This window comes from Sceloporus undulatus, chromosome 1, assembly GCF_019175285.1.
Source record: "Sceloporus undulatus isolate JIND9_A2432 ecotype Alabama chromosome 1, SceUnd_v1.1, whole genome shotgun sequence".
NCBI classification, from domain to species: domain Eukaryota; kingdom Metazoa; phylum Chordata; class Lepidosauria; order Squamata; family Phrynosomatidae; genus Sceloporus; species Sceloporus undulatus.
The window spans coordinates 21130306-21156434 of NC_056522.1; the positions used below are offsets into that span (position 1 = coordinate 21130306).

General features: G+C 41.2%; 1 protein-coding gene across 1 annotated transcript in view; it reads left to right on the plus strand.

Moving 5' to 3' along the window:
- The window catches only part of PYGB (glycogen phosphorylase B), a 50595-nt gene that overhangs the window by 5348 nt on the left and 19118 nt on the right, over positions 1 to 26129 (plus strand). The window contains exons 2-8 of the mRNA XM_042442485.1: positions 8714 to 8815; positions 12726 to 12804; positions 15662 to 15765; positions 18226 to 18357; positions 22051 to 22162; positions 24643 to 24725; positions 25257 to 25400. Coding sequence (XP_042298419.1) covers positions 8714 to 8815; positions 12726 to 12804; positions 15662 to 15765; positions 18226 to 18357; positions 22051 to 22162; positions 24643 to 24725; positions 25257 to 25400 — 756 coding nt within the window. The remainder of the gene's footprint in view (positions 1 to 8713; positions 8816 to 12725; positions 12805 to 15661; positions 15766 to 18225; positions 18358 to 22050; positions 22163 to 24642; positions 24726 to 25256; positions 25401 to 26129) is intronic.

Genomic DNA, 26129 nt, shown 5'->3' on the forward strand with positions numbered 1-26129 from the left:
CCTTTATTTATAAAATGCTGTAAATTTAATTGCACGTCAGACATAATACAGTTTGACACCACTTTAACTGTCATGGCTCAATGCTACGAAATTTGGAGATTTGTAATTTTGTAAGACAGTTAACTTTCAGGAAAGCCTGATAGTTGAAGAAAGATATGAATGGAATTCCAGATATGCCAGGTGGTTCCTTAGTTTGCCTGTATGGTTGACCTATCCTTCAAAGGGATAAGTACTCTAGGGGTATTTGCATGCAATACACACCTTCTTTGGAAACACTACAAAATCACCAGCCTTTAAAAAATTCTTCCATGTGGATTTGGTTGAACTGCAGATGTTTATTCTGTAAAATGCAGATACTCTGAAATCAATGGTGTGATGCAGCAGCTAAAAAGCCAATGTGATCTTAAGCTACATCAATAGGAACGTACTGTTTAGACTGAGGGAAGTAATATAGTCACTGTGGCGGGGTACAGACCACCGCTTTGCGGCGGTCTGCCGCCGCCGCCGGCTAGTCCGTGGGGGAGCCGGAGCCTCCACACGGCCCGACTCCCGCGCGGACCGAAAAAGAAGCTCCAAAATGGAGCTTCTTTTTCCGTTGCGTTTGCGACGTAGCGAGGCGCCAGGGGCGCACTCGCTACGTCACAAGGGACGCGACGCGTACGGACGCTCAGCGTCCGATACGCAAAGATGGCGCCGGCCATGTAGAAGGGCCGGTGCCATCTTGTACAGACAGAGTCCGTACTAGGCCCAGGGGCGTCTATAAGAGACGCCCCTTTTTTTAAAATGGGACGTCCGGAGGACGTCCCAAATGCCGGTATAGAAAGCCCCAGAATTCAGCTTTGTTCAGACCTCACCTGGAATATTGTGTGCAGTTTGGGCCACCTCAATTCAAAAGGGATGTTGACAAGCTGGAGTAGGTCCAAAGGTCAGGGATCGAAATGGTGAAAGGTCTGGAAACCATGCCCTATGAAGAGAGACTTAGGGAGCTGGGTGTGTTTAGCCTGAGGAGGTGAATTTTAAGAGGTGACATGATAACTGTGTTTAAATATTTGAAAGGATGTCACATTGAGGGATGGAGTAAACATGTTTTCTGCTGCTCCAGAGACTGGGGCATGGAGCAATGGATTCAAATTACAAAAAGAGATTCCACCTAAACATTAGGCAGAATATCCTGATGGTAATAGCTGTTCAACAGTGATATGCTGCCTCATAATGTACTGGAGTCTCCTTTGGAGGTTTTTAAATGGAGGCTGGATTCCTGTCATGGGTGCTTTGACTGTAAGTTTCTACATGGCAGAGGGTTGGAATGGATGGCCTTTGGGATCTCTTCCAACTTTATGAATCTAAGGCGGGTTACACACCGCCATTTAGTACGTATTCTATACGTACTAGGGTTAGGAAGGGGCGGTGCTTCCGCACCCCCCTAACCCTAGTACATATAGAATACGTACAAGATGGCGGTGCCCTGTTCATATGGGCGCCTCCATCTTTACGTATCGGACGCTGTGCGTCCGGACGTCGCGCGGCGTCTATGACGTCGCGAATCCGCCCCAGGCGCCTCGCAACATCATAGAGGCGCCGCAAAAAGAAGCTCCAAAATGGAGCTTCTTTTTTGCTCCGCGCGGGAGCCGCGCGCTGTGGCTGCTGCGGCTCCCTCACGGAGCAAATGGCGCCAGCGGGAGACCGCCTCAAAGCGGCGGTCTATAACCCGCCTAAGAGTTGCATGTGTGTCTTTAAAATTTGAGCCTGAGGCCTCTGAAAGTGCATCAGAGGAAGACAAGACTTTTCTCACTAGATTGCACCAAAGGAGGTCCATATAGTTCATCATCTTTGAATGGTTTAAAAATAGTGCTGTTCTCGGGGATAGACTTGGAGGCAGAAATCCAGATGCCACTGAACATGATGAGCAGGAGAGTCACGCCAACACAGCAGATTTGGTTCACCACATTTTGAAATCAGTAAAGAAGATCATTCAGTTCGAAGTGTTAAATTATGCAACTGCATCACTCTCCAAAACCATCAGTCATGTAGAAATGTTCACTAGTAGGATGTGAAAAGTGCTAAGTGAAAAACCATGGCCATTGGAAATTATACCAGCTATGGCTCTTGGAAAAGAGGCTGCTAGGTTACAACAAGGACAAGTTTGCTCTGTGGTGTTGGTTCCACTTAATCGGAGGGTCTTTCTTCCTGTTGTTGTGTGCCTTCAAGTCATTTCCAACTTATGATGAACCTATCACAGGCTTTCCATGGCAAGTTTCTTCAGAGGAGGTTTGCCATTGCCATTTTCTGAGACTGAGAGTGTGTGACTAGCCCAAGGTCACCCAGTGAGTTTCATGGCCAAGCAGGGAATCGAACCCTTGTCTCCAAAGTTATAGTTGAATGCTCAAACTACTACAACATACTGGCTCTCTAAGCAGTTTGACTCCACTTTAACTGCCATAGCTCTATCCTATGGAATCTTGAGATTTGTAGGCACCAGAGCTGACAGACCAGGCAGAATACCTCACCAGACTACAAATGACAGAATGAAACCAGGACAGAATAACAAAGTGGTGTAAAACTGCTTTGATTCTGTAGTGTGGAAGAGCTGTGAGAAGCACCTTGTGCCAATGGTGGAGCATAACTCTAGTTGCTAGCTATTATCTGATCTCTGCGTCAGACACTGACATTTCTTAGAAACCAATCTCATCTTTCCTTTTGAAGCCATCTCTGTTGGTGGCTTCTGTCACATTTTTTGATATACAGAAACACTTTGTTTTGTCCTCTGTTCACCAGGTTACCCGGTTTCATGTAATCCAAGGTTCCAGTGTCCCAAGAGACTCATTTCTCACAGTACACTCTTTCCACATCCCATTAGTTTTTATTGCTTTTTTCTGTACTTTCTCCAGCTTCATATTAATGAGAACATCATTCACTGTTTGCCAAGCAGTGGTTTCCATCCTTCATCATGGCAGCAGAGAATTCCAGAAGAACAAAAATACATCAGGGAGGTAGTGTGCGTGGGTGTGTTTGTGTGTTCAAAGAATGAAGGGATGCATAAAAACCAAGTTGCAGTCAAGGATAATTTCTGGTGATATAGGTTAGTTGAAGATATGGTGGCAGATAATAGAAACTGGGGGTGAGCAAGGGTTAAGCATATTATTATTTTAGTCACATAATTTTGGGCTGTGGTTTGCCTTAGGGTTGCTGTAAGTTGTAAATGACTTGAAGGCATGCAACATAAACAGTATTTGGAACAACAATGAAAAACCTTGACTCCTTCTAACAAAAATGTGTTAAAAAGAAAATACCACCTTTAGTAGTTTCCATCTCTTTGTGGATGGAAGTACATTTCAAGGGCAAGCATCCAGTTGGAGGTGAAGCATATCGGGGAAATGTAAAAAACAATCCTACACAAAACTACAGATTTTTCTCTGAAAGCTCCATTTAATTGCTGCAATACAAGATTGTAAATTACATTTTGCATATCAAAACCTGATTTTTTTCACTCCAGACTCAATATTCTCAAACCTAGGAGTTTGGTTTTTTTCACTGAGCAATCTTCATGTCCTCGAAGCAAATTTGCTTTCATATCGCTGATGGTTAGAATGATTTAAGATTGCTGAATTTGGAATTTTTCCAAATTCTTGTTTGCTTCTACACAAATACAGTGTTTCGTAGGTACACTTGCAATCTGCTGATTAGTTGTTTATGCATTTATTCATTAGTTATTTCATATGCATTTCAAGCTTATAGCTCAAACAAGCAATATATGCTTTCTTCAGATGTCATGTGTTGGGTGGGTCAGTGGTAGATTCCTTTGTACTCAGATGACTGTTTATCCACATTACAACATTGAAGTAATTTGATCTACATTGGTACTTTCCTATGAAATTTTGGGACTTGTAACTTGGTACGTTGCTTCAAATTATCTGTCAGAATTATATTTTGTATTCAAAACCTGAGCTGTTCCACTGCAGACTATATTTCCAAGTCTAGTGTTTGGGGTTTTTTCCCCTGAGCAGTTTACATGTCCTCAAAGCCAATTCACTTTAACATCAGAGATGGTTAGAATAGTTTAAAGTTGGCTGAAATTTGAATCTTTGCAATTCCCTGCCAGACAGTTCTCATTCACTGTGTGGGATATGTACCTTTAAGTGACCTGTTGACTTACAGCAACCCCATGCATTTCATTGGGCTTTCTTGGGCAAGGAATTGTCTGAGGTGGTTTTGCCAGTTTCTTCCTTTGAAATATAGTCTATACCTACCCAGTACTAAACCTCTAGAGCTCTTTAGCAGAGAATTCTAAATACTTCTTTTCATTACATTACAGTTTCCAGAATTTATTTTGATTTATTTATTTAATTCATTTATATGGTGCCTTTCTCCCAGAGGGGGGACCAAAGGTGGCTCGCAGTCGCAGAAGAAGATCACTTAAACCTAACAATACGGTTTTGGAAAACAAAAACATCGCATTTAAAACAGTATAAAATTATTTTAAAAGCATTAGTACAAAAGTAAAAAAATAAATAAAGCATGCACCCCTCCCTGGGAGCAATTACATATTAAGGCCCCATACAGACAGGCCAAAATAAAGCTGCTTTGGGTCACTTTGAGGTATGTTGTTTAAATGATGCATGTATTGGAAGAGTTGGGAAACCACGCCAAAGCCACACTCCAGTACTAAGGACTAGAGCTTGGCTTTGGTGTGGCTTCTGGACTCTTAGGACACATACATCATTTAAACAGCATACCTCAAAGTGACCCGAAGCAGCTTTATTTTGGCCTGTCTGCATGGGGCCTAAATATTTTTAAATAAATAGGTCTTTGCCTGCCTGTAAAAAGAAGTCAAGGGGTCAGGCTAGCCTCCCATGGAAGGGAGTTCCACAGGGTGGGAGCAGCCAGCAAGAAGACTCTCATGTCCTCAAGTCTGTGATGGCAGGACCAAGAGATCTCCTCCTTCTGAAGATCTTAGAATTTTTGCAGGTTCAAATGGGGAAATATCAGTCATTCTGCTACTCTGGACCTAAGCCATATAGGCCTTTATATGTCATAATGAGCACTTTGGATTGTGCCCCAAAATGAACTGGTAGCCAGTGAAGCTGTTTTAACAATGGATTTTCGGTCTTCAGTAAATACTGTAGTAAACTTTTTTTCATGGCAGGTTTGAGCAAAATCTAGTCATCTGCTGATAGCTGCAGGGTCTGGTTGAAAAGTTAGCAACCCGAAGGAAGTCCTACTGCTGATCTCATTTGGGTTGGTATCCTCAGAACTGTTCTCCAGCACCACATTTCAAATGAGTTTATTTTCTTCCTATCACCAACTTTCAGGACCATACTTAGAAACTGGAAATAAAATGACATGGACAATCATAGCTTTAGTATTCAATACCATTTCACTCCTCAAATCTGCCCACTATATATAGAATTAGTCAGAATTCTCTTAGCTCTGCTCAAAGTGTTGCAACGCTACTTGATTCCTCCATCCCCGTTGCTAGAGTAACTCAGGCCAGGGTTTCCATGGCTTTAGCTACAGAGGATGCAAAAAGCTAACAGTTGGATGGATTTCAGTCTGAGTGATTTTTGACAAGCTGGTCTCCAGGCATTTTGGATAGATGCCCTAGCTGTGCCATTGGATGCAATCTGGCTGATTTAAATTTGACCAGAGAGAGTGAAGTCATTCTGGTTCCACCCTTGCAAGAAGAAAATGGATTTGTCAAGTCACTGCAGCAAGAAATGTCATGTTAAGAATACATTTTCAGGTTTTCTTGAGGTTTCTCAAAAACATTACAGGCATTGAGTAGCTTAATTTCAGTGGTAGCTGTGTTGATCATAAGAGAAAAACAAAATCAGAAATATATATTACAGTAATAGCTCTTTATGAAGCCAGTTGAAGAGGCACAAAATGAATGCAAGGCTTCCCATCAGGCAAGATATTTTAAAACGCAGGTAGGAATAGCAAAGAGAGCCAGTGTGAGGGTCATGCATATTTTTTAATATTATTTATTGTACTTGTATCCTCCCTTTCTCCTAAAATGGGATTCAAGGTGGCTTTGTTATTGTTATTGTTGCGCATAAGTTTCTGACTTATGGAGACCCTAAGGCAAAATCTATCATGAAGTTTTCTTGGCAATTTTTTCAGAGGGGGGTTGGCATTGCCATCCTCTGGAACTGAGAGAGTGTGACTTGCCCAAGGTCACCCAGTGGGTTCAGATGACTGAGCTGGGATTTGAACACTGGTCTCCAGAGTCATTACAATAGTTTAAAAAACAGTTAAAACATTGTGCAATGGCTCCTTTGTTGGTGATGTAGTGGACTGTCATCCCAAAATAAATTAAGCACCTAGGAAAGTTTCTTTAAAGAGTGATGGAAGACCCAGACAAGACACACTGCCTCATTGACTTGGGAGATATCAGTTGCCAGTGCCAAAATCTATATTACAATCTTCATTACAAATCCAACCCATTGATTTTCATCCCACTCTCTGAGGCAGCCAGGAACATATCTGCTCCATTTGTCAGGTCAAACACATGCAACTTTTAGAACAAATGGCTTGGTTTCCAATCTGTTTGCCACTCTGGTTGCATTCCACTTCTCCCTCAGAAAGCTCAGAAAAGAACCTCCAAGACAGGGGTACGCAACCTTTTTGAGCCGGGGGCCGGGTTGCTGTTCCTCAGACAACTGGGGGGCCGAAGCTGGGGGATGGAGCTTCCACCCCCTGGGGGCAGAGCCTCCACCCTTTGGGGGGCGGAGCTTCCACCATCCGGGAGCGGAGCTCCCACACTCCAGGGGCGGAGCTTCCACCCCCGGGGGCCAGGCCACCTCCTCTTTGCCGGCCCCTGATGGGGCTCCAGGCCCTGTCAGAGGCCGGGAAAGAGCCGGCGGGGACCGCCAGCGCTGGAAGCCTCCCCATCTTTGCCAGCCCCTGACGCCAGAGGCCAGCTGCCGCTGCCGGAGCCCTCCTGGAGGGCCCCAGTGAAGGCAACGGGCCTCTGGGAGTCCCGCTGCCGTCGCAGGAGCCCTCCTGGAGAGCCCCAGCGAAGGCAACGGGCCTCCCAGGGGCCCGCTGCTGCCGTCGGAGCCCTCCTGGAGGGCCCCTGCGATGGCAATGGGCGTCCCAGGGGCCCGCTGCCGCCTCGGAGCCCTCCTGGAGAGTCCCAGCGACGGCAACGGGCCTCCCAGGGGCCCGCTGCTGCCATCGGAGCCCTCCTGGAGGGCTCCAGCAACTGCAACGGGCCTCCCAGAGGCCCGCTGCCGCCGTTGGAGCCCTGGGCGCCGCCATTTTGGGCAAAAATGGTGGCGCCCAGAGCGGGGAAAAGCTGCAACTGGCGGCAGCGGCGGCAGGAGGAGCCAGGGGCCGGCTCAAAGGCCTCCGCGGGCCGCATCCAGCCCACGAGCCGGAGGTTGCAGACCACTGCTCCAAGACCTAGCTTGTTCCGAAAGAAATGGAAAGGTTTTCAAGTACTGAAATTAAAATTCAAGTGAGAAAACAATCCCCAGCTTCTCCCCATCCATCTCTCGTTGCATTTGCACTACAGAAATAATCTAATTTGGCACTACTGTAACTGCCATGGCTCAATGCTATGGTACTGTGGGATTTGTAGTTTCCTGTGGCACCAGAGCTCTGACAGAGAAGGCTAAATGTCTCACAAAACTACAATTCTCAGAATTCCATAGCAATGTCATAGCAGTTAAAGTGGTGTCAAACTAGATTATTTTTGTAGTGTGGATGCAACCTCTGTTACCTCCTCATCTTCTTTACCCATCTCAGTTTTTTTGGTTAACCCACTTCCTCTTTTGTTGTGTACTTTGTTTAATAAATTAAGATCTCTGCTAATTGTTTTGCATAATGGTTTCTGTTCTTTACAGAGATGGGGGGGAATCTTTTGCAAATGCCAGATCTTTGGCTCATGAAAATTGGAAAGCGAATTGAATGAGTCCTCTGGGAATTCACTATGCAATAAATACCATGTTGGGTAGCATATCCTTGGAGTCTTGAGGTCAGGTCTAGAAACGTATTTCTTTAAATAATAAAAATGGAGGTGCTGAAATAAGTCTCTCAGTTTCATGGTTTTTCAGTGTTTTTGTGGAACCATGGACTATGCAATAGGTAGAGCTGCCCTGCTTGTTAGAACTAATGTGAATAATAGCATCAGAATCTATTCAAGAGTTTTGCAAATAACAGACCTTTGTCTTCTGACCACTGGAAAACTAATTTCATGAATCTTCTGCGAAATCACCATGCAATGACATGCTGTCAAGCCTATCTTTGCAGTCTTGAGATCAGGGCTAGAAATGTACTTCTGTAAATAATAAAAGCTGTGGTGCTGAAATAAGTTCCCCAGTTTCATGTTTTTCAGTGTTTCTGTGGAATCATAGACTATGCAATGCAGAGCTGCCCTGCTTGTTATAATTAATGTGAATGATAGCATCATCATTGTCATACTCAGTCGCAGTGTGGGATGGTGTGGTATTGTGATTTTAACTTTGAAAGATCCAGGTTCAAATTCCACTCATCCATGAAGCTCATTGGATGACCATGGGTTATTCACTCATCCTGAGCTTAACATGCCTCACCAGCTTATGGTTAAGGGAAAACATGACTTGAGTCTTTTGTTTTAATAGGAGAAATATAATTGAATTTGTAACTTATTTCATTTGGCAGTTTGCAGATAGGGATGTGGATCACAGCACTGCACCTAAAATCTAATTGTCCCATCTCATTCATTTCTTAGCGTATTTATTACCTGTCTCTGGAATTCTACATGGGCCGAACGCTTCAGAACACGATGGTGAACCTGGGTCTGCAGAACGCCTGTGATGAAGCCATTTACCAGGTACGTTTCTCCACTAAGACTTCGTTTGATGATGTCTTTGGTTTTATATTGTAGTGCAGAAATCATGGCAAAATGCCCAGACATCTCATGTTACAACAGGCCAAATTTAGACTAAAAATTAGTCTGATTGCTAGAGGATCTGAGCTGTGTAACAAGTTGCTAGGAGCAATTGTGGAACCATTACATCTTCAATGTTTAACTGTTTTAGTCCCAGAACCTGCCTTTAGCCCAAACGTTGCTTTGCAGTCCCAATGTTGAATTTTTCTGCTTGTATTTTTATACTGCCATAGTCTCCCTGTTACAACTTACTGTGGATTAGACTGTGGCTTACCAAGTGAAAACCAATGCTTTAGGAGACTTCATTCATTTTGTGTGTGATATAAGAAGGCAATTTAGGTCAGGATGGGCAACATGCATTTTGTGTGTCATACTAGGGACCTCAATGTTAGAAACCTGGGAATGGTTCCTCAGGAAAGCTCTTCGAAGTTATCCATTAGTATTTCTGATAATGTCTTTTCTGCTTCTTTTGGTGCCAAAGCACAGGCCCACAAATCGGCGACAGTGGATAGGTTGAGATGTAATGCCAAACTATTGTTTACACAAATAGTAGTTTGGAGGTGCTACTAAATTTGTGTTCCAGTAATATATAGGCAGACCTTAATGTTGAGGTTCCCTCCCACACACTTTAAAGCATTCTTATGGTATATACAGTCAGGGCTCCATATCCATGGATTTTTAATCCACAAATTCCAGCATCCACGGTTTGAAAGTAATTTAAAAATATATAAATTCCCAAAGGCAACCTTGATTTTGCCATTTATATAAGAGACACCATTTTACTATACCGTTGTATTTAATAGGACTTGAGTATCCACTGATTTTGGTACTAACAGGGGTCCTGGAACCAAACCCCAACAGATACCAAGGATACCACGTGTAAAAACAGGTACTTTGTAAATGTTAAATTATTTGGGCAGGGGGTTGTAACCAGAAGGTGAATTGTTGTTTTTTTTGTGTTTTTCGGGCTATGTGGCCATGTTCTAGAAGAGTTTATTTCTGACATTTCACCAGCATTTGTGACTGGCATCTTCAGAGAAAGGTGAATTGCTGTTCCTGGAAGCAGTTCATCCTTTTTAATGGGCAGAAAAGAGATGTTTGCAAAGTTCAGAGCCACAAATACAGTGATTGGGGCTTGTGCTTGCAGTGCGGGAGAGTGTGCGTGCCATGGGTGCGCACACCATTCATTCCCCCATCGCACGGCTTCTGTGTATGCTGGAAGCCGCATATGGGACACCCGCCTATAGCATGGGTGCACTGTATAGCCTATAGAGATATACTGGGAGCCCTGGTGGCACAGTGGTTAAATGCCTGTACTGCAGCCATTCACTCAAGACCACAAGGTTGCGAGTTCAAGACCAGCAAAAGGGCCCAAGCTTGACTCAGGCTTGCATCCTTCCGAGGTCGCTAAAATGAGTACCCAGACTGTTGGGGGCTAATTAGCTTACTTGCTGTTCACCGCTATGATCTCTGGAATAGCGGTATATAAATAAAATAAATTATTATTAATTATTATTATTCTGAAACTTCCTTTTGCAAATTAGATTCAAATCATACTCTGAGATCCTGGTCTAATAGCTGCTCACAAACCATAGTTTATTTGCTGCGGCAGGGTTCAGACATCACAGTCACCCATGAGTTTTTTAATGCAAGCTATTGTTGTTGTTGTTGTATGCTTGTTAAGTCATTTCCAATTTATGGAAAACCTAAGGTGAGCCTATCACAGGGTTTTCTTTGCTCATTTCTTCAGAGAGGGTTTGACATTGCCATCCTCTGAGGTTGAGAGTGTGTGACTTGTCCAAGGTCACCCAGTAGGGTTCTATGGCCAAGCAGGGATTGCAACCCTGATCTCCAGAGTTGTAGTCCAGTGTTCAAACCACTACACCACGTTGGCTTTCTATGGTTGGAGTTAATCTCAACCGTGTTGCTGTGCAAATGCATCATTTCTGTTTTCTGTTTCTCTTTCTTCCACCTTTTAAAATCAAGCCCTTTCTTCTGTAATACCCTTATCCATTCTTTATTGAAATTTAATCCACTGAGAGCCCATTAATTTTTATAGCCCAAGTTTCAATCTAATCCACTCACAAAATGGTGCTTTAAACAAATACTGCTAAAATGGCATGACTCATGTATTCCTCTCTTTTTGGAAGCTCTGCCAAATGTTTTGTCAAGGGTATTTACCTTATAATCAGCGTCTGTAAGAGCAATATATGGTTACGCTCATGAAAATTCAGAGTTTGGGGGAGGCAAGGTTGTTTTCTTTGGGAAATGATCAAGTTGAGCACATTCATAAGGAGGGATTAAAAACAAAGGCAATTGCCTCAGTTGTTTGTGAAGCTCCAGTCCAAACTGCCTGAGATACAGAAGATATGTGATCTGATCTCTGTGTTTTTATTTTTCATTAAAATTAAACAAACAAGTTAAATTTCTAATCAGAGCAGTTGTACTGGAAGAAGCGGATATTTTCATGCCATTGTTCTGGTCTAAATTATGCCTAAAGCAGACTTTGGTGAATGTAACACAGTACCTATAAATTCTCCCATTAAGCCACTTGTGCTGTAGTGATTATAATATTCAGCTTGGGTTGGGGTGCATCTACACTGTAGAATAATGCAGTTTGACACAACTTTAAGTGCTGTAGCTCCATCCTATGGAATCTTGGGATTTGTAGTTCTGCAAGGTCTTTAGACATCTCTGCCAAAGAGTGCTGATGCCTCACAAAGCTACAAATGTCAGGATTCCGTAGGGTGGAGCCATGGCTTTTAAAGTGGTGTCAAACTGCATTATTTCTACAGTGTAGATGCACCCTTGAAAGATCCAGATTCAAGTCCCTATTGAGCCAAGAAAGTCATTGGCTGACTTTGAACTTTCTCAGTCCTTTCTCAGACTGAGCTTCCTCCCAGGGTTATTGTGAAGGTAAAGTGAGAACCTTCAGCTCATAAAAGGCAAGAGGAGGTATAAATACAACTAGGAAATAAACTCATTTAGATTGCAAAAATTGTATTATGAGCAGAGCCCAGAAAAGTTATTACAGCTCCCAGAATCTCCCAGCTAGCATGACTGCTACTTATGCTGACTGGGGGGATCGTGGCAGTTGTAGTAACAAAAATAACTTTCCTAATCTCTGGCCATGAGGATAATGTTTAATTCCTCTTCTCACTTTGAACTCCCACAGCTTCTTTTAATTAAAAATAGAAGTATTATGGAGACTTGACCCCACATCTCCTGCATCCTATGTCATTTTACCCTCAAGTACTCAAGAACCATGACAAATGTCAGGTTTGCAACTTTAACTACTTGGAAGGAGTAATGAAAACAAGCCCCTGGTGCTGTGGGTGTTATTAGTGGATGCAACTGATAAAATATGTAGAGATAATAGCAAATGTTAATAGAAGGTGTATCCACATTGCACAGTTAAACTTTTATACCACTGTTAATTGTCATGACTGCATCCTATGGAATCTCAGGATTTATAGTTTGGTGGATCTATTCAGACCTATCTTCTGGAGAATTCTAATCTCCTTTTCTCCTTCCAGCACTAGCACTTTCTAGCAGAGATTTCTAAACCCCTCTGCAGTTTACACATTCCAGAATTCCCAAAGGCAGGTAAAGTGTAACAGTCTGTTATAAGCCTACAGTGTGGATTCCACCAGAGATCACAGAATCAATGTGGAGGAACTTCTGGGAGATGGAGGCAAATTACATTCTGAACTGCAGTAGCAACACTGCATGGTTACATCTGACACAATTGAATCTGCCTCCAAATGTAGTGCATTGGATCCAGAGTAGATCCACTGAAATCAACAGGATTTCAGTTAGGTATGACATGGTGTTCTTTTACTTTTCTTAATAGCTTGGTCTGGACTTGGAAGAACTGGAGGAAATTGAAGAAGATGCTGGCCTGGGCAATGGAGGACTGGGGCGTCTGGCAGGTGAGCTGGGATTTTTGATATAACCATAACTATCCAGCAGCCATAATATCTGGCTGCATAAGTACACCAGTGCCTTGCAATATATAAAAGGAAATTTCAGAGAAAATGAGATGTATGTTAAACTGGATCTTCTCATGCAGATGAATGAGGTGTGGTTTAGTGAAGCCAAGGTTTACAAAGCCAAAATGCTAAGATGTTTAAATTACACACACACACACGTATGTCAGATTGTCAATAGTTCAATTGGTGCAAATGTTCCAGGCTCTTCACAAGCTTGTACTTCACTGCTGAAGGGAAATGATGCAGCTTTCTTCCATTTCTTCTCCAGTCACTTCATCAATAGGCTTTTCAGTGTTACATGAATAATTCAATAAAATTGCACAGGATCCGCCTGTTAATTTTGGACATGAGTTTTCATCTGTATGCTGCAGTCTGTTGTACTCTGTTTTTAGGTGTTTATTCCTTTATTTAATCTCTGTGCCACTGCTCTTAGAATAGCTAAAACAAAAGGGACTCCCAGGAATTCAACCACCTTAATCTGATTTGGCTTCCCTGTTCTCTCTGAGCATAACTGCAGTTCTCACAGTTGCTGGCAGGCAATGAATTTACCCAAATAACAGAGCAATGGAATAACACGAACAAAACTTTTTGTATACTTATAAAACTATCTTAGAAGTCTGGATTTTCTCAGCAGCAATAGAGTGTTGTGAGATATCAAGAGCCATTTGTATTACAAAAGATCAAGTCATAATGGTTTGTTGATATGGATTGATTTAGTTACTGCAACTCTTGGACTCTCCTTGGGAGGTGAGATTATTTGGACTGTCATTACTGCAGTCTGCAAAATTTGCCACTACAACCCAGTGAATGGGATGATAGAAGGTGAAGATGACAAAATGAAACTGAGTCTGATTCTGTATTTTGTCAGGGGTATGGTTGAGGATGGGGCAAGCTGATCTTCTCTTCTCTGGCGGTTGTGAGAACAGGGCTTTGGAAAAGTTGCTGTTTGGGATTACAATCCCAGGAACTGTGGGAATAATAATATAATAATAATAATTTATTTATATCCCTCCCCTCTACGAAATGCAGTGGAGCAGCTTACAACACACACACACACACACACACACACACACACACCATAATTCCCAACCATAAGGTCTCAAAAAAGTAACTTTCCCAAGCTTTGTGCAGTAAGGATGCCAGATGGGAAGAACTGTTGGATCCATCCCAGGACAGACCTAGCAAAGATATCTTTATATCATAGATTTCCTGCTGCTATTTGCCATCAAATCAACTTCAACTTCTAGTAATGCTATCAGAGTGTTTTCTTGGCAAGATTTAATCAGAGTAGGTTTGCCATTGTCTTCCACTTAGGCTGAAGGTATGACTTGCCCAAGGTCACACAGTGGCTTTCCACAGCTGAGTAGGGATTTGAACCCTGGTCTTCTGGTGTTCTAGTCCAATGCTGAAAGCGCTAGTCTACACTGGCTCACACATTTGTTAGAAATGTAGTTCTGTCACAAACCTCTGTGAACTAGAACATATTCTGTCGGAGTTCAACAACTTTGTAAGGCAGATCGGTATTTGTATCCCCATTTTACAGATGTGCAGGTGAGACAGAGCTGAGCAAAGATGAAAGAGCACAGTTCACCTACAGCCATCTTAGGGAAATAAAACGAAAAGTGGAAACTTTCTGATTCCTAGGTCAGTCTCTTCTACGCTGTACCAGGAATGCAAAACCTCCTAACATTCAGGGGCTAAACACACCTACAAACACACACATATACCCCCACTGAACCTGGGAGGGCCACACATTCCACACCCAAACCCTCTATTTTAACAATTTTAAAAAGCTGAATAAAGCCTGTTGCACCATTGAAAAGCCAGAGAGGGGCAATTTCACCAGATTTTCAAGGGAGCTGATACTGAAAGATATCTTGGGGTCTTGGGGTGGGAGGACCTCATAAAGTTGCCCCCCCCCCATAACTCCTCTCTTTCTACTTCCCTCCACCTTTCCTAGCATTTTTTTTAACCCTCCGCCTTTCCTAGCATTTTTGTTTTTTCCAATGAGTAGTGCCTTCTCATGATGTATGTAAAGTATGACAGCCATAGTTTTGTCACCTTGGAGCATGTGTGTATGCACGAAGATGACAAAACTGAGGCTGTCGTACTTCGGACACATCATGTGTGTGTGTGTGTATGATTGTTGGGATACAGGGTAGGGGGCCTTCATTGGAGGTACCAAAGGGCTGCATTCAGCTGGTGGACTATAGTTTGCCTACCCCTTTTTGGGTTGCCATAGTGAAAACTGATGATAGCTCCTGTACCTTTAATGGCTATGCAGAAGAGGGAATTTCAGCAGGTGTCGCTTGTTGTCTGGTTGCATGACAAGCAACATCTGCTGAAATGCCCTCTTCTACAAAGCCATTAAAGGGACAGGACTTGACTCCCATTTTCAGTCTGACAAACCTAACCATGCTGCACTGGCTTACTGTCAATTGAGCCTCCCTTACCCAAAATGCTTAGGACCAAAGTGTTTTGGATTTTGGAATATTTGCACATACACAGTGAGATATCTTGGAGATGGGACTCAACTCTAAACATGAATTTCGTTTATGTTTCCTATACAGCGTATACACGTAGCCTGAAGATAATTCTATACACAATATTTTTAATAATGCTATACATGACACAAAGTACATTGAACTATCAGAAAGCAAATGAGTCGCTATCTTTTCTAGTAGGTCACATTGAATTATTTGTGTGTCTCCTTTTGAAGACAAACACAACCAGCTACTTTTTGGGATGTTTATTTCTGACTACTAATCTTAAATATATTGGTTTCTTGCCATTTTAGCTTGCTTCCTGGACTCTATGGCAACACTAGGACTGGCAGCTTATGGCTATGGAATCCGCTATGAATTTGGTATTTTTAATCAGAAGATTTCCAATGGTTGGCAGGTGTGTTGGTGAGGAAATTATTGTTCCCATTTTTTTTATTGCCTCTCTTCTTTCAGCTGCTCCCAGAGAATACTGTGCTTGAGAGAAGGTTGTGATGGCCAGGTATTTTGAACTATAGGTCCCATCATCCACTTGTTCATCTGGTGGGAGCACAGGAGAGGGCCTTCCTAGAGATGTTAGATTGGCATCCTCCCTTCTTTCTTTTTTCACGCAAGAAAAGATTTTTCCGTTCTGACAGGCATTTGATGAATGACAGTATAAGGCCCATCACACCTAAACGGTGCACTGGCTCATGTTTAATTATATATTTTTTAAAATCTGGTTTTAATTATTGATTGTTTAATAATAATAATAATAATAATAATAATAATAATAATAATAATACCAATAATAATAATAAATGTATTATGTACAGTATAAAAGTGCATAAACCCACAGTTAAAGTACAATACTGTAAAATGATCAAAATATACTCATAAGAATTATACATATCAAAAAGTCATGATTTAAAATTGACTGGATATGCCAGATGGAAGAGAGATGTCTTTAGTGCTGTTAATCTCATTTTAACTTTTGTGTCTTGTGAATTTTTAACAATGTATTTTTTAATTCATTGTAAGCTGCTTTCAGTCCCAAATTGGGGAAAAGGCAGGATAGAAATAAATATACAGTTATAATAATAATACTAGTTGAAGAAGAGCAAGAAGCTACGCTGATAAATTTGTAACCTGGTTTGTAGTCCAGACTCTGAGATCCTTGTGAGCTTGAGAATTTTAGTCTCAGATATTACCATATAAGGATGGGTTGCTGCATCTACACTGCAGAATTAATGCAGTTTGACACTGCTTTGACTGCAATGTCTCAATGCTATGTAATTATAACATTTGTAGTTTTGTGAGATATTTAGCCTTCTCTGTCTGAGAGCTATGGTGCCAGAACAAACTACAAATCCTAGGATTCCATAAAATGGAGCTGTGGCAGTTAAAGCAGTGTCAAACTGCATTAATTCTGCAGTGTAGATACAGCCCATGCCAGCAGTAGTATCTGAGGCTAAAATTCTCAAGCTCATAAGGACAGTTAAAACTGTGTCAAACTGCAATAATAGCAATAGCAATAGCAGCTTCATTTATATACTGCTTCATACCGCACCAAGTAATCTCTAAGCGGTTTACTACTGTAAGCTAATAATTCTGCAGTGTGACAGCAGCCACGGCATGGGCTAGACAAGAGGTCCAATTCACCTTTGTCAGTTTGGGAATTACTGATGAGGAAAGAATAATGAATTTAATAATAGCTTTTTGATCCTACCTGTTAAATGTAGGTTTACTAGGAAGGAACAGAAAAAATATTTAAGACCATAAAATATAGTAATTAGAAACTGAAAATAAATAGTTAAAACAGCCTCAAACCAAAATCAGTGATGGTGATGGTACAAGTCTAAAAATCAGTAAGAGATATATTTAAAACTGAAACCAAGCTCCTGATGAATTTTGATGGAGTATAATACTTTGCTTGTATACAACTTATGCCTCAGCTTCTCCGCAAAAGACCAGCTATATCTGCCTTCAGTGCTGAAGTTTAAAGAGGTTTTTGAAGACTTAGCATTATGGGAAAGATTTTTCCTGTGCTTTTTGACAGGTGGTTTCCGATTAAATTACAGAGGGCCCTCAGTATCCACTGGGGGTTGGTTCCAGGATCCTCTGTGGATACTAAAATCCGTGGATGCTCAAGTCCCATTAAATACATATTAAATTGCATATTAAAATGTTGTCCCTTATATAAAATAGAAAAATTAAGGATTGTTTTTTTGAAATGTATATATTTATTTGGAATATTTTCAAGTCATATATGCTTGAATCCATAGATAAAAAATCTGGGGATATGAAAGGCCAACTGTATAGGCAGATAATGGATAAAGCTGGCCTCCTTTGGGGGGATCATGTCACCCCCTTGTTCTTTCTCTATCTCTTTCTTTTTCCCTTTCCCTCTTTCTGTTCATCCTTGCCATTTCTTGTGCAGAGAGGTTTTGAGCCAGATTCACATAAGCTAGAGTACTCTGGCCCCAAAGCTGCCTCAGCATCCTTCCTGTTACCTGAGGACCTCCATTGCGATGCTCGGTGGCTGTTTGCACATGCATCCCACTGTGCTGCCCAGCATGGTTGCCACCATGGCAAGTCACTTGCTCTGAGATCAGAACAAGAGTTAGCAACTTTCTGTGGTAGCCACCACACTGGACGACACAGCAGGATGCATTGTAAACAGTCACCTGGCATCTTCACAGAGGGTTCCGAATCCTCCAGGAAGATCTAGAGCAAAAGAAAAATACAACATAGATGCAAAGAGAGTATTTCCAAAGAGTGTGATCCATAGCCACTGAAAAGACCCTGACTTTAGTAGCCTCCCTTAGCAGTTGCACCAGGACAAAGACCTCTGGAAGTAACCTCTTTCTCACTTTTTCAGGTGGAAGAGGCTGATGACTGGCTGCGTTATGGCAATCCTTGGGAAAAAGCCCGCCCAGAGTACATGCTTCCTATACATTTTTATGGCCGGGTGGATCACACTCCAGATGGTGCTAAATGGGTTGATACTCAGGTACGGTATTCTACAACTACACGTGGAAGCCACAAATTAGGATGATCAGTCAATTAGCCGCTGTGATTGTTTTAACAGAAGCAGGATAGAAATAAAAGTTTTACTGATTGATTGATTTATTAATCAGTCAATCAATCAGTCTTTATTGTACAGTTGCAGAACATTTAAAAAACAAGAAATTTGTCATTCAAAACATGATAACAAGATAAGCATTATATAAAACAGTTCATGGTAATATCAAAAGTTGTTTAAAATATTTTTTGAAAAGATTTTTAAAACAACGAAACATTTAGTACATTTGGTATCATGCAAGCATAATATGGCTCAAAGTCCAGTACATGGAAGAGCTTTTATAGTTATCATCACCTCTTGGAAAGGAAACATGGAAATGCTTATGGCACCTCTTCTGTTCTAGCACTCTTTATTTTGTATGAAACTCACTTTTATTTTTCTCCATAATTAGAAAATCAGTCTTTTAAAGAGGTCACACTGAAGCCTGATGGTTTGCCTCACTGCAGAACAGCATTTAGAGGAAATGTATGCATGTGGAAGGCAGAAACCAAACAGAGTGCTTGATCGATTAAGAATGTCTTCTACAGAAACTCCATTGGTAACAAATTGATTCAAGAGTGCAACAGGGTGTTGAAAACCAAAAGCTTGGATAATATTTGTCCACTGTCATCAGAAAAACTATTTCTTATTTAGGGATCTTGTAACAACTTTGAGACTAATTGTGGGAAAATATTGTAGTATAAGCTTTCATAGATAATAATGATGATGATGATGATGATGATGATGATGTCGTTGTTGTTGTTGTTGTGTACCTTCAAGTTGTTTCTGACTTGTGGCAACCCTAAAGAGATCCTGTCATGGAATTGTCTTGGCAAGATTTATTCAGAGGAAGTTTGCCATTGCCCTCCCCAAGGCTGAGAGAGTGTGACTTGCTCAAGGTCACTCTGTGAGTTTCATGGCCAAGTTGGAAATCAAACCCTGGTCTCCAGAGGCAATGTCCAACACTCAAACCACTACACCACACTGGCTCATAAGGATAGGTCTACATCTGAAGAAGTTGATCTAGGTCCAAAACACATTACAAAAATAATCCAGTTTGAGACCACTTTAACTGCCTGGGCTCAATACTAGGAAACCCTGGGAATCTAGTTTATTATGGCAACAGGCAGAGAAGGCTAAATGTCTCACAAAATTACAGTTATAGATTATTTCTGCAGTATGTTTTGGACCCTATATAAAAGCTTATGTTACAACTTCTTTCACACAGTTAGTCTCCAAGGTGCTGCAAGATCCCTTTGCATACTGATATTCCAGACTAACACAACTATGTCTCTCAATCCTATTTCTAATATATTTATTGGTCATGACTCCACCTCCATACTGAAGGCAAAGCATCCTGCAGCACCCTAAAAAAACAAGACAAATTGATTTCGTCATGAGTTTTTTCACGCATGGGAGGCCTTTATAAAAAACACGATTTTCTGCTGAAAGCCGTATAAGCCATATTTGGGCCTCCTGCCTGCTGCTGCCCTTTCCATGTACACAGTCATTGTATGGCTGAACATTTGTTGCCTGGCAGCCCCTAATTGGCTTAAACAACAGCATTCTTCTGAGATCCTGATTAAAGAAGTGACTGTTCTTTGCTAGAGGGACAGTTGGGATTTCAAACTAGTGCCATCTTTCATCTAATCGGGGGGGGGGGGGACATGACTAAACTGTGAATGTTCTATAGGCTGTTATATATATTTTTTCCTCCATGTTATTTAGAGTTGTGTGTTGGTCTCACATCAGTCCCATGAGACATATCAGATTTAGACATGGCACTGTGCCCCAGCCTAACCCCTTCTTTTCATATTCTTTGTTAACTGCTCTTGAGTCGGCCCCTGTGCATGAAACATCTCCAAGGCGCCCTGTCCTCCACTACTCTGCTTAGTTCTTGCAAATCCATGCCTGTGACCTCTCTGATTGGGTCTGTCCATCTGGCATGTGGTCTTCCTTTTTTTCTGTTATCTTCAACTTTTTCTAGCATTATTATCTTTTTTGTGATACAGCCTTCTCATTACATGGCCAAAGTACAACAGCCCTCAGCTTCATCATCTTGGCTTCCAAGGATATTTCTGGCTTTATCTGCTTGAGGACCCATTTGTTTGTCTTTTTAGCTGTCCACAGTATCCTCAACACTCTTCTCCAGAACCACATTTCAAATGCGTTGATTTTTCACTTTATCTACCTTCTTCACTATCCAGCTCTCACTTCCATACATGGTGATGGGGAATACTATGGCTTGGACAATTCTGACTTAAGTGCTCAGTTCTATATCTTTGTTCTTTAGGATGCTGTCTAGTTTTTTCATAGCTGCTCTTCCCATTCCTAGTCTTCTTTTTTCTTGACTACAGTCCCCATTTTGATCAATGTTTGATCCAAGGTACGAGAACTCTTTAACTATTTTGATTCCTTCATTGTCTAGATTGAATTTGTGCAGCTCCTCCATAGCCATTATTTTTGCTTTCTTTCCTTTCATAGCAGGGGTTCTATCCTTGGTTTTCAATAGCAAAGCCCCAAGTGGTGAGGCTATATCACACCGTGGCTTTGTCTGCACAGGCCAGAAAAACTGCCCTCCTGTCCTCTCAGCAGGGAGTCCAGACAACACAACACCCAACCCATGAGTCTGGTGTGAACAGTCTGGGCAATGTCTGGACTGTTCAGTGCCAAACCTGGGGGTAACCCTCTTAAAATAGAGTTTAAAAAGTCTGTGTTTGTTCCTGATCTCCCTGGAAGAAGGACAAGGCCAGAGTCTGCGTCTACACTGCAGAACTAATGCAGTTTGACACTGCTTTAACTGCCATGGCTCAATGCTATAGAATTCCAAGATTTGTGGTTTTGTGTGTTATTTAGCCTTCTCTGTCAGAGAGCTCTGGTGCAAACTGCAAATCCTAGGCTTCCAAAGGATGGAGCCATGACAGATAAAGCAACATCAGATAGCATTGATTTTGCAGCATGGCAACAACTAGAGTCTGATAAAGGACAACATGGTTCTCCATTCATTCAGTTGGATTCTTTTGTTGGCTTAAGAGCAGCAGGTCCTTTTTTGTTGTGGCACCTCCCTGGAGGATGCCATCTCCTGAGTGGCTCCCCAACACTGGGCAACATAAAATACCAATTTAAGACCTTTTTTCCCAAAGAGATGCCTTTGACATAGGCTGAAGGTTATTTGGACAGTTTTATTGTCTACTCTGTTTTTTGGTATTCCCATTGCTGCCTTCCTTAGCTTTGAATAATAGGAAAGTTTATTTTCCTATCTATGCTGGTTTCTTTACTCTTAGGATGCTGCCACACTGCAATGTTAATGCAGTTTGACACTGCTTTAACTACCATGGGTCAGTGCTACAGAATCCTGGTATTTGTAGTTTGTTGTGGCACCCGAGCACTCTGACCCAGAAGGCTAAATATCTCACAAATGTACAAATCCCAGAATTTCATAGCATGGAACCATGGGAGTATAGCAGCATCAAAATGCACTGATTCTGCTGTGTAAATGCAACCCCAGTCTTTTTAATTGCAAGAGATTCTGGTTTCTTTTGAAAATAAGCAGGGCATACATTTTTGACAATAAATCCTTTTGACAATTTTAAGCCAATTGTTTGACAACTTTAGCTTGTCTTTATCTTACTTCTGTACTAGGTTGTCCTTGCCATGCCTTATGATACCCCTGTTCCAGGATACAAGAATAACACAGTCAACACGATGAGACTGTGGTCAGCCAAAGCACCCAACGATTTCAATCTCGAAGAATGTAAGTGCTGTTTCATTCCACAGCTAGCCTTCTTTTTTATTGTTTGGAAATCTTAAAGGTTATGAAAGAAAGCTATAAAGCAGGCCTACTTAATTTTCTGTATGTTGCGTATTTGGTGTGGTTTGGTTTCACAGGCTGGGTGAAACCAATTCATCCTTGTGGTTACCTACTGTTAAGATGTATTACTTCTTCAAAATATAGCTGGCCCTCCACATTTGCGGTTTTGACTTTTGCGGATTTGATTATTCATTAATTTGATAAATATGTTCTGTCTAAGAATCTCTAGGTCCCCCAATGTGACTCTCTTATCAACTTCTGCCCAAAGTCATGCTGGAGGATCTATAGATGCCTAGAGAGAACAATTCTCTCGGCATTTGTAGGTCCTCCAGTGCAATTTTATGGTCAACTTCTGGCAGATCTTGACCATAGAATTGTCCTGGAGAAACTAAAGATTCCTAGAGAGGTATTCTGTCAAGTAAACAAAAAAGTGGTGTGTTTTTTTATTTGCAGTTTTTCCACTTTCACAAGGGTCCTGTGCCCCTAAGCCCAGCAAATGTGGAGGGTTCACTGTATTTAGATGACATTGTTTCATGACAAAATTCTGGGGCAGTGAGTAGAATTCCTTAAAGCATCATTAAGCTACAAATATAACAATCTACAATAAAGTCTGAAGAGTTCACTGAACAGGGTATTGAAATCAGCAAATGCTTGATTAGTTGATTGCTTGTCATTCTGTAAGTGGGAGGGAATTTCAAATGCACGGTGACATGACTGAAAAGGTCATGTACACATGTGTATTCATGGAATAAACTACAGGTAGTGGCTATGATCCTACATCATGTGTGTAAGGTGTAAATTTACACTTATGTAATTACACAGTGATTGCACTGCACTACCCTTCTGCTAAATATCAACACTGAACAGTCCGGCCAGAGAGAGGAGAAGGAGAGGAGCTGCTTGGCAGCCATTTTGAGACCGTGTGCTTGTTGCTGAAAGGGCGGAGCTTCTGTGAGTCACATCTGTGAGTCACAAGGGGCGGAGCTAGCAGACTAGCTTTATATACCAACTTCCAGAGCCTTTCAGAGCAGTCCGGCCAGAGAGAGGAGAAGGAGAGGAGCTGCTTGGCAGCCATTTTGAGACCGTGTGCTTGTTGCTGAAGAGGCGGAGCTTCTGTGAGTCACATCTGTGAGTCACAAGGGGGCGGAGCTAGCAGACTAGCTTTATATACCACCTTCCAGAGCCGCGTTTTAGTTTTCTTTAACTCACAACTCTACTCAAGTGGCATCAGGTTAGAATCAGATATTGAAACAGAATAAGTAAAGAGATAGTAGAGGAACACCTTATTAATCTAAATGAATTTAAGTCTCCGGGACCAGATGAACTCCATCCAAGGGTATTAAAAGAACTGGCAAATGTAATATCGGAGCCATTGGCAATAATCTTTGAAAACTCCTGGAAAACAGGAGAGATCCCAGCAGACTGGAGGAAGAACAAGAGACGTCTTCCACAAGATCTGGGAACTCAAAGGGAAAATGCAAGCAAGGCCGGAGATGCTCTACAATCAAAAGAGGAACATATTACACGGTCAAGATGAAATAAGACTATGGAAGCAATATACAAAAGAGCTATGTAAAAGAGATTAAAAATGAATGATACATGTATGAAGATTTGAGGGCAGCTAACAATAACAATAAACAACAACAAACTATGAACTTAATATTCTCATTGCCTAATCACACACACAAATATAGAACCACATGCATAAGGGAATTTACACATGCATATGATACCAACAGGTTTCCAGCCAATGTTAAATGTGTAATCACATTTATCATGTGCATTTTTGCTTTTTGTTAAATAGCAGATAGAGAGGGGGAGGAACAAATATCTGAGGAACAGGAATTAATCATTTGTTTCTGCACTTGAACACTAAGAAAAATTATCCTTTGTTTCCAATTTCCTGCTACTGACATCAACTTCTTTTAGGCAGCTAATGAAACAAGCCATGGAAAAGACACAGTTGTGAGTTCAGACAAGCCAAGGTTTAAATCAATCAGAATTCATGTGCCAACAACAAACTGTAGGTTCAGATTGTGATTTCTGACAAGCCATGGCTTGTTAACAGTTGGTTTACAACATCACAAGGCAGATTTCAACAAATCATGGCTTATTGTGTGGCAGAGTAAGCCAATATATGGTGTTACACCAAGATGGCAGCCAAGCCAAGTATCTCAGAGATGAATCTCAAAATATGCTAAGGTTCCTCTTTACATTTAAACTAAATACAGCTTTGAATTTTTATCTTTGTTTGCTTGTTTTTTACACACCTGAGTTTGTAATTAACATTTTTGAAAACAATATTTAATGAAGCTGTATTTCATTACATGTTGTAAAGCAGTAAGAAAGCTGCTCTGTGGTAGATGTTTACATGCTATGGATCAGGCTGTTTTGTTGATAATGTGTTCATGTTTTTCCTGTAGTTAATGTAGGTGATTATATCGAGGCTGTTCTTGACCGAAACTTGGCAGAAAACATCTCTAGGGTGCTGTATCCAAATGATAATGTAAGTGATTCTTTTGAGCTGTGTTTCTTTTTTAAAAAATACCACTCACAGAATCTGCCAAACAGCATATCCATGCTTCTAGGAGATTCTGGGAATGGCAATTGAAAAGGTATTGCAGTTGTAATTCTTGATTTAATTTTTCTTGCTGATTTCACTTTTAAAATTTTTTGGTTTGAAACCAGACTTATCCACATTCTCAGTGGTGCTTTTCTACATTGTTTCCCTATGCAGTCTACTTCACTCCTCCAAAAACTACTTCTGAAAGCTATGGGACTTCTCTGGAATGATGTAGAACAGGGGTGGGAGGCTGAAATAGCTGAGAATTGGATGGTGGTATTTTAGATGTGTGAAGCTTTGCTTTCACAAGGTGATTATGAAGAATGACTTATGAGGAACAACTGAGGCTGTATCCACACTGCAGAAATAATCCTAGTATTACGTGACATCAGACCTGATACTTTCTGTGTTGTACTGAAACACTAACATAAAAGGCAGGCTGATAACACTTCTCCCCCCCACCTTGTTATTCAGTTCTTTGAAGGGAAAGAGCTACGTTTGAAGCAGGAGTACTTTGTGGTAGCTGCCACACTCCAGGACATCATACGACGGTTCAGGTCTTCAAAATTTGGTTGTCGTGATCCCGTCAGAACTTGCTTTGAGACTTTCCCTGATAAGGTGAATACATAAAATTAAAGCTGAGCCAAAAGCCCAGAATGCACAGTTTCTGTTTCAAAAACACCTCCTTTTTTGCAAGCCTTAACTTTTAATTTAAAAAAGTAACTAGTAACGGAGCCAGGCTGCCCATAGCCATACTAGAAAACTCCCAGGTCCTAGAGTCCTGTGACCATTGTTAGTATATAATTATTTGACCTCGTGGCGATTACAATGTTGATGAAACGTTAATTTCATTTTGATTAAATATATCATGATGATTTATTTGCATTGCTATTTCACCACTCGTTAATTATTCACAGATTTTATCTCATATATCCTTCACAATAGTCATATGAGTCTAATCATTATATCAAGGGTTTTCTGGAATATTCTTATACATTCCTAAAATCAGTGGTCAAATCACCTAGAAAATGGGGTAAACTTAATTTATCTTTGTCAGTTCTTTAGTCTCTGCCAATTTTCATAGTTATATCTTCTCTCTCTTTTTTGAAGAAACTTTCCACCTCGCAAATAGGGTATTTAATGTTCTTCTTCTTCTATGAGGAAGAAGAGTTTGTGACCAAAGGAAAAATGGGAGGTGAAAGTTAAGGACAAGGGTGGGAAAATAAGTGGGTAACAATGGTAGAAGAGTGATAGATTGGCATCTGGATGGTTGTGACTTTCAAACAGTGGTGCTAAATGGAAAAAAGGTCTCATCACTGTCCCTGACCACTTCTTATATCACCCAAA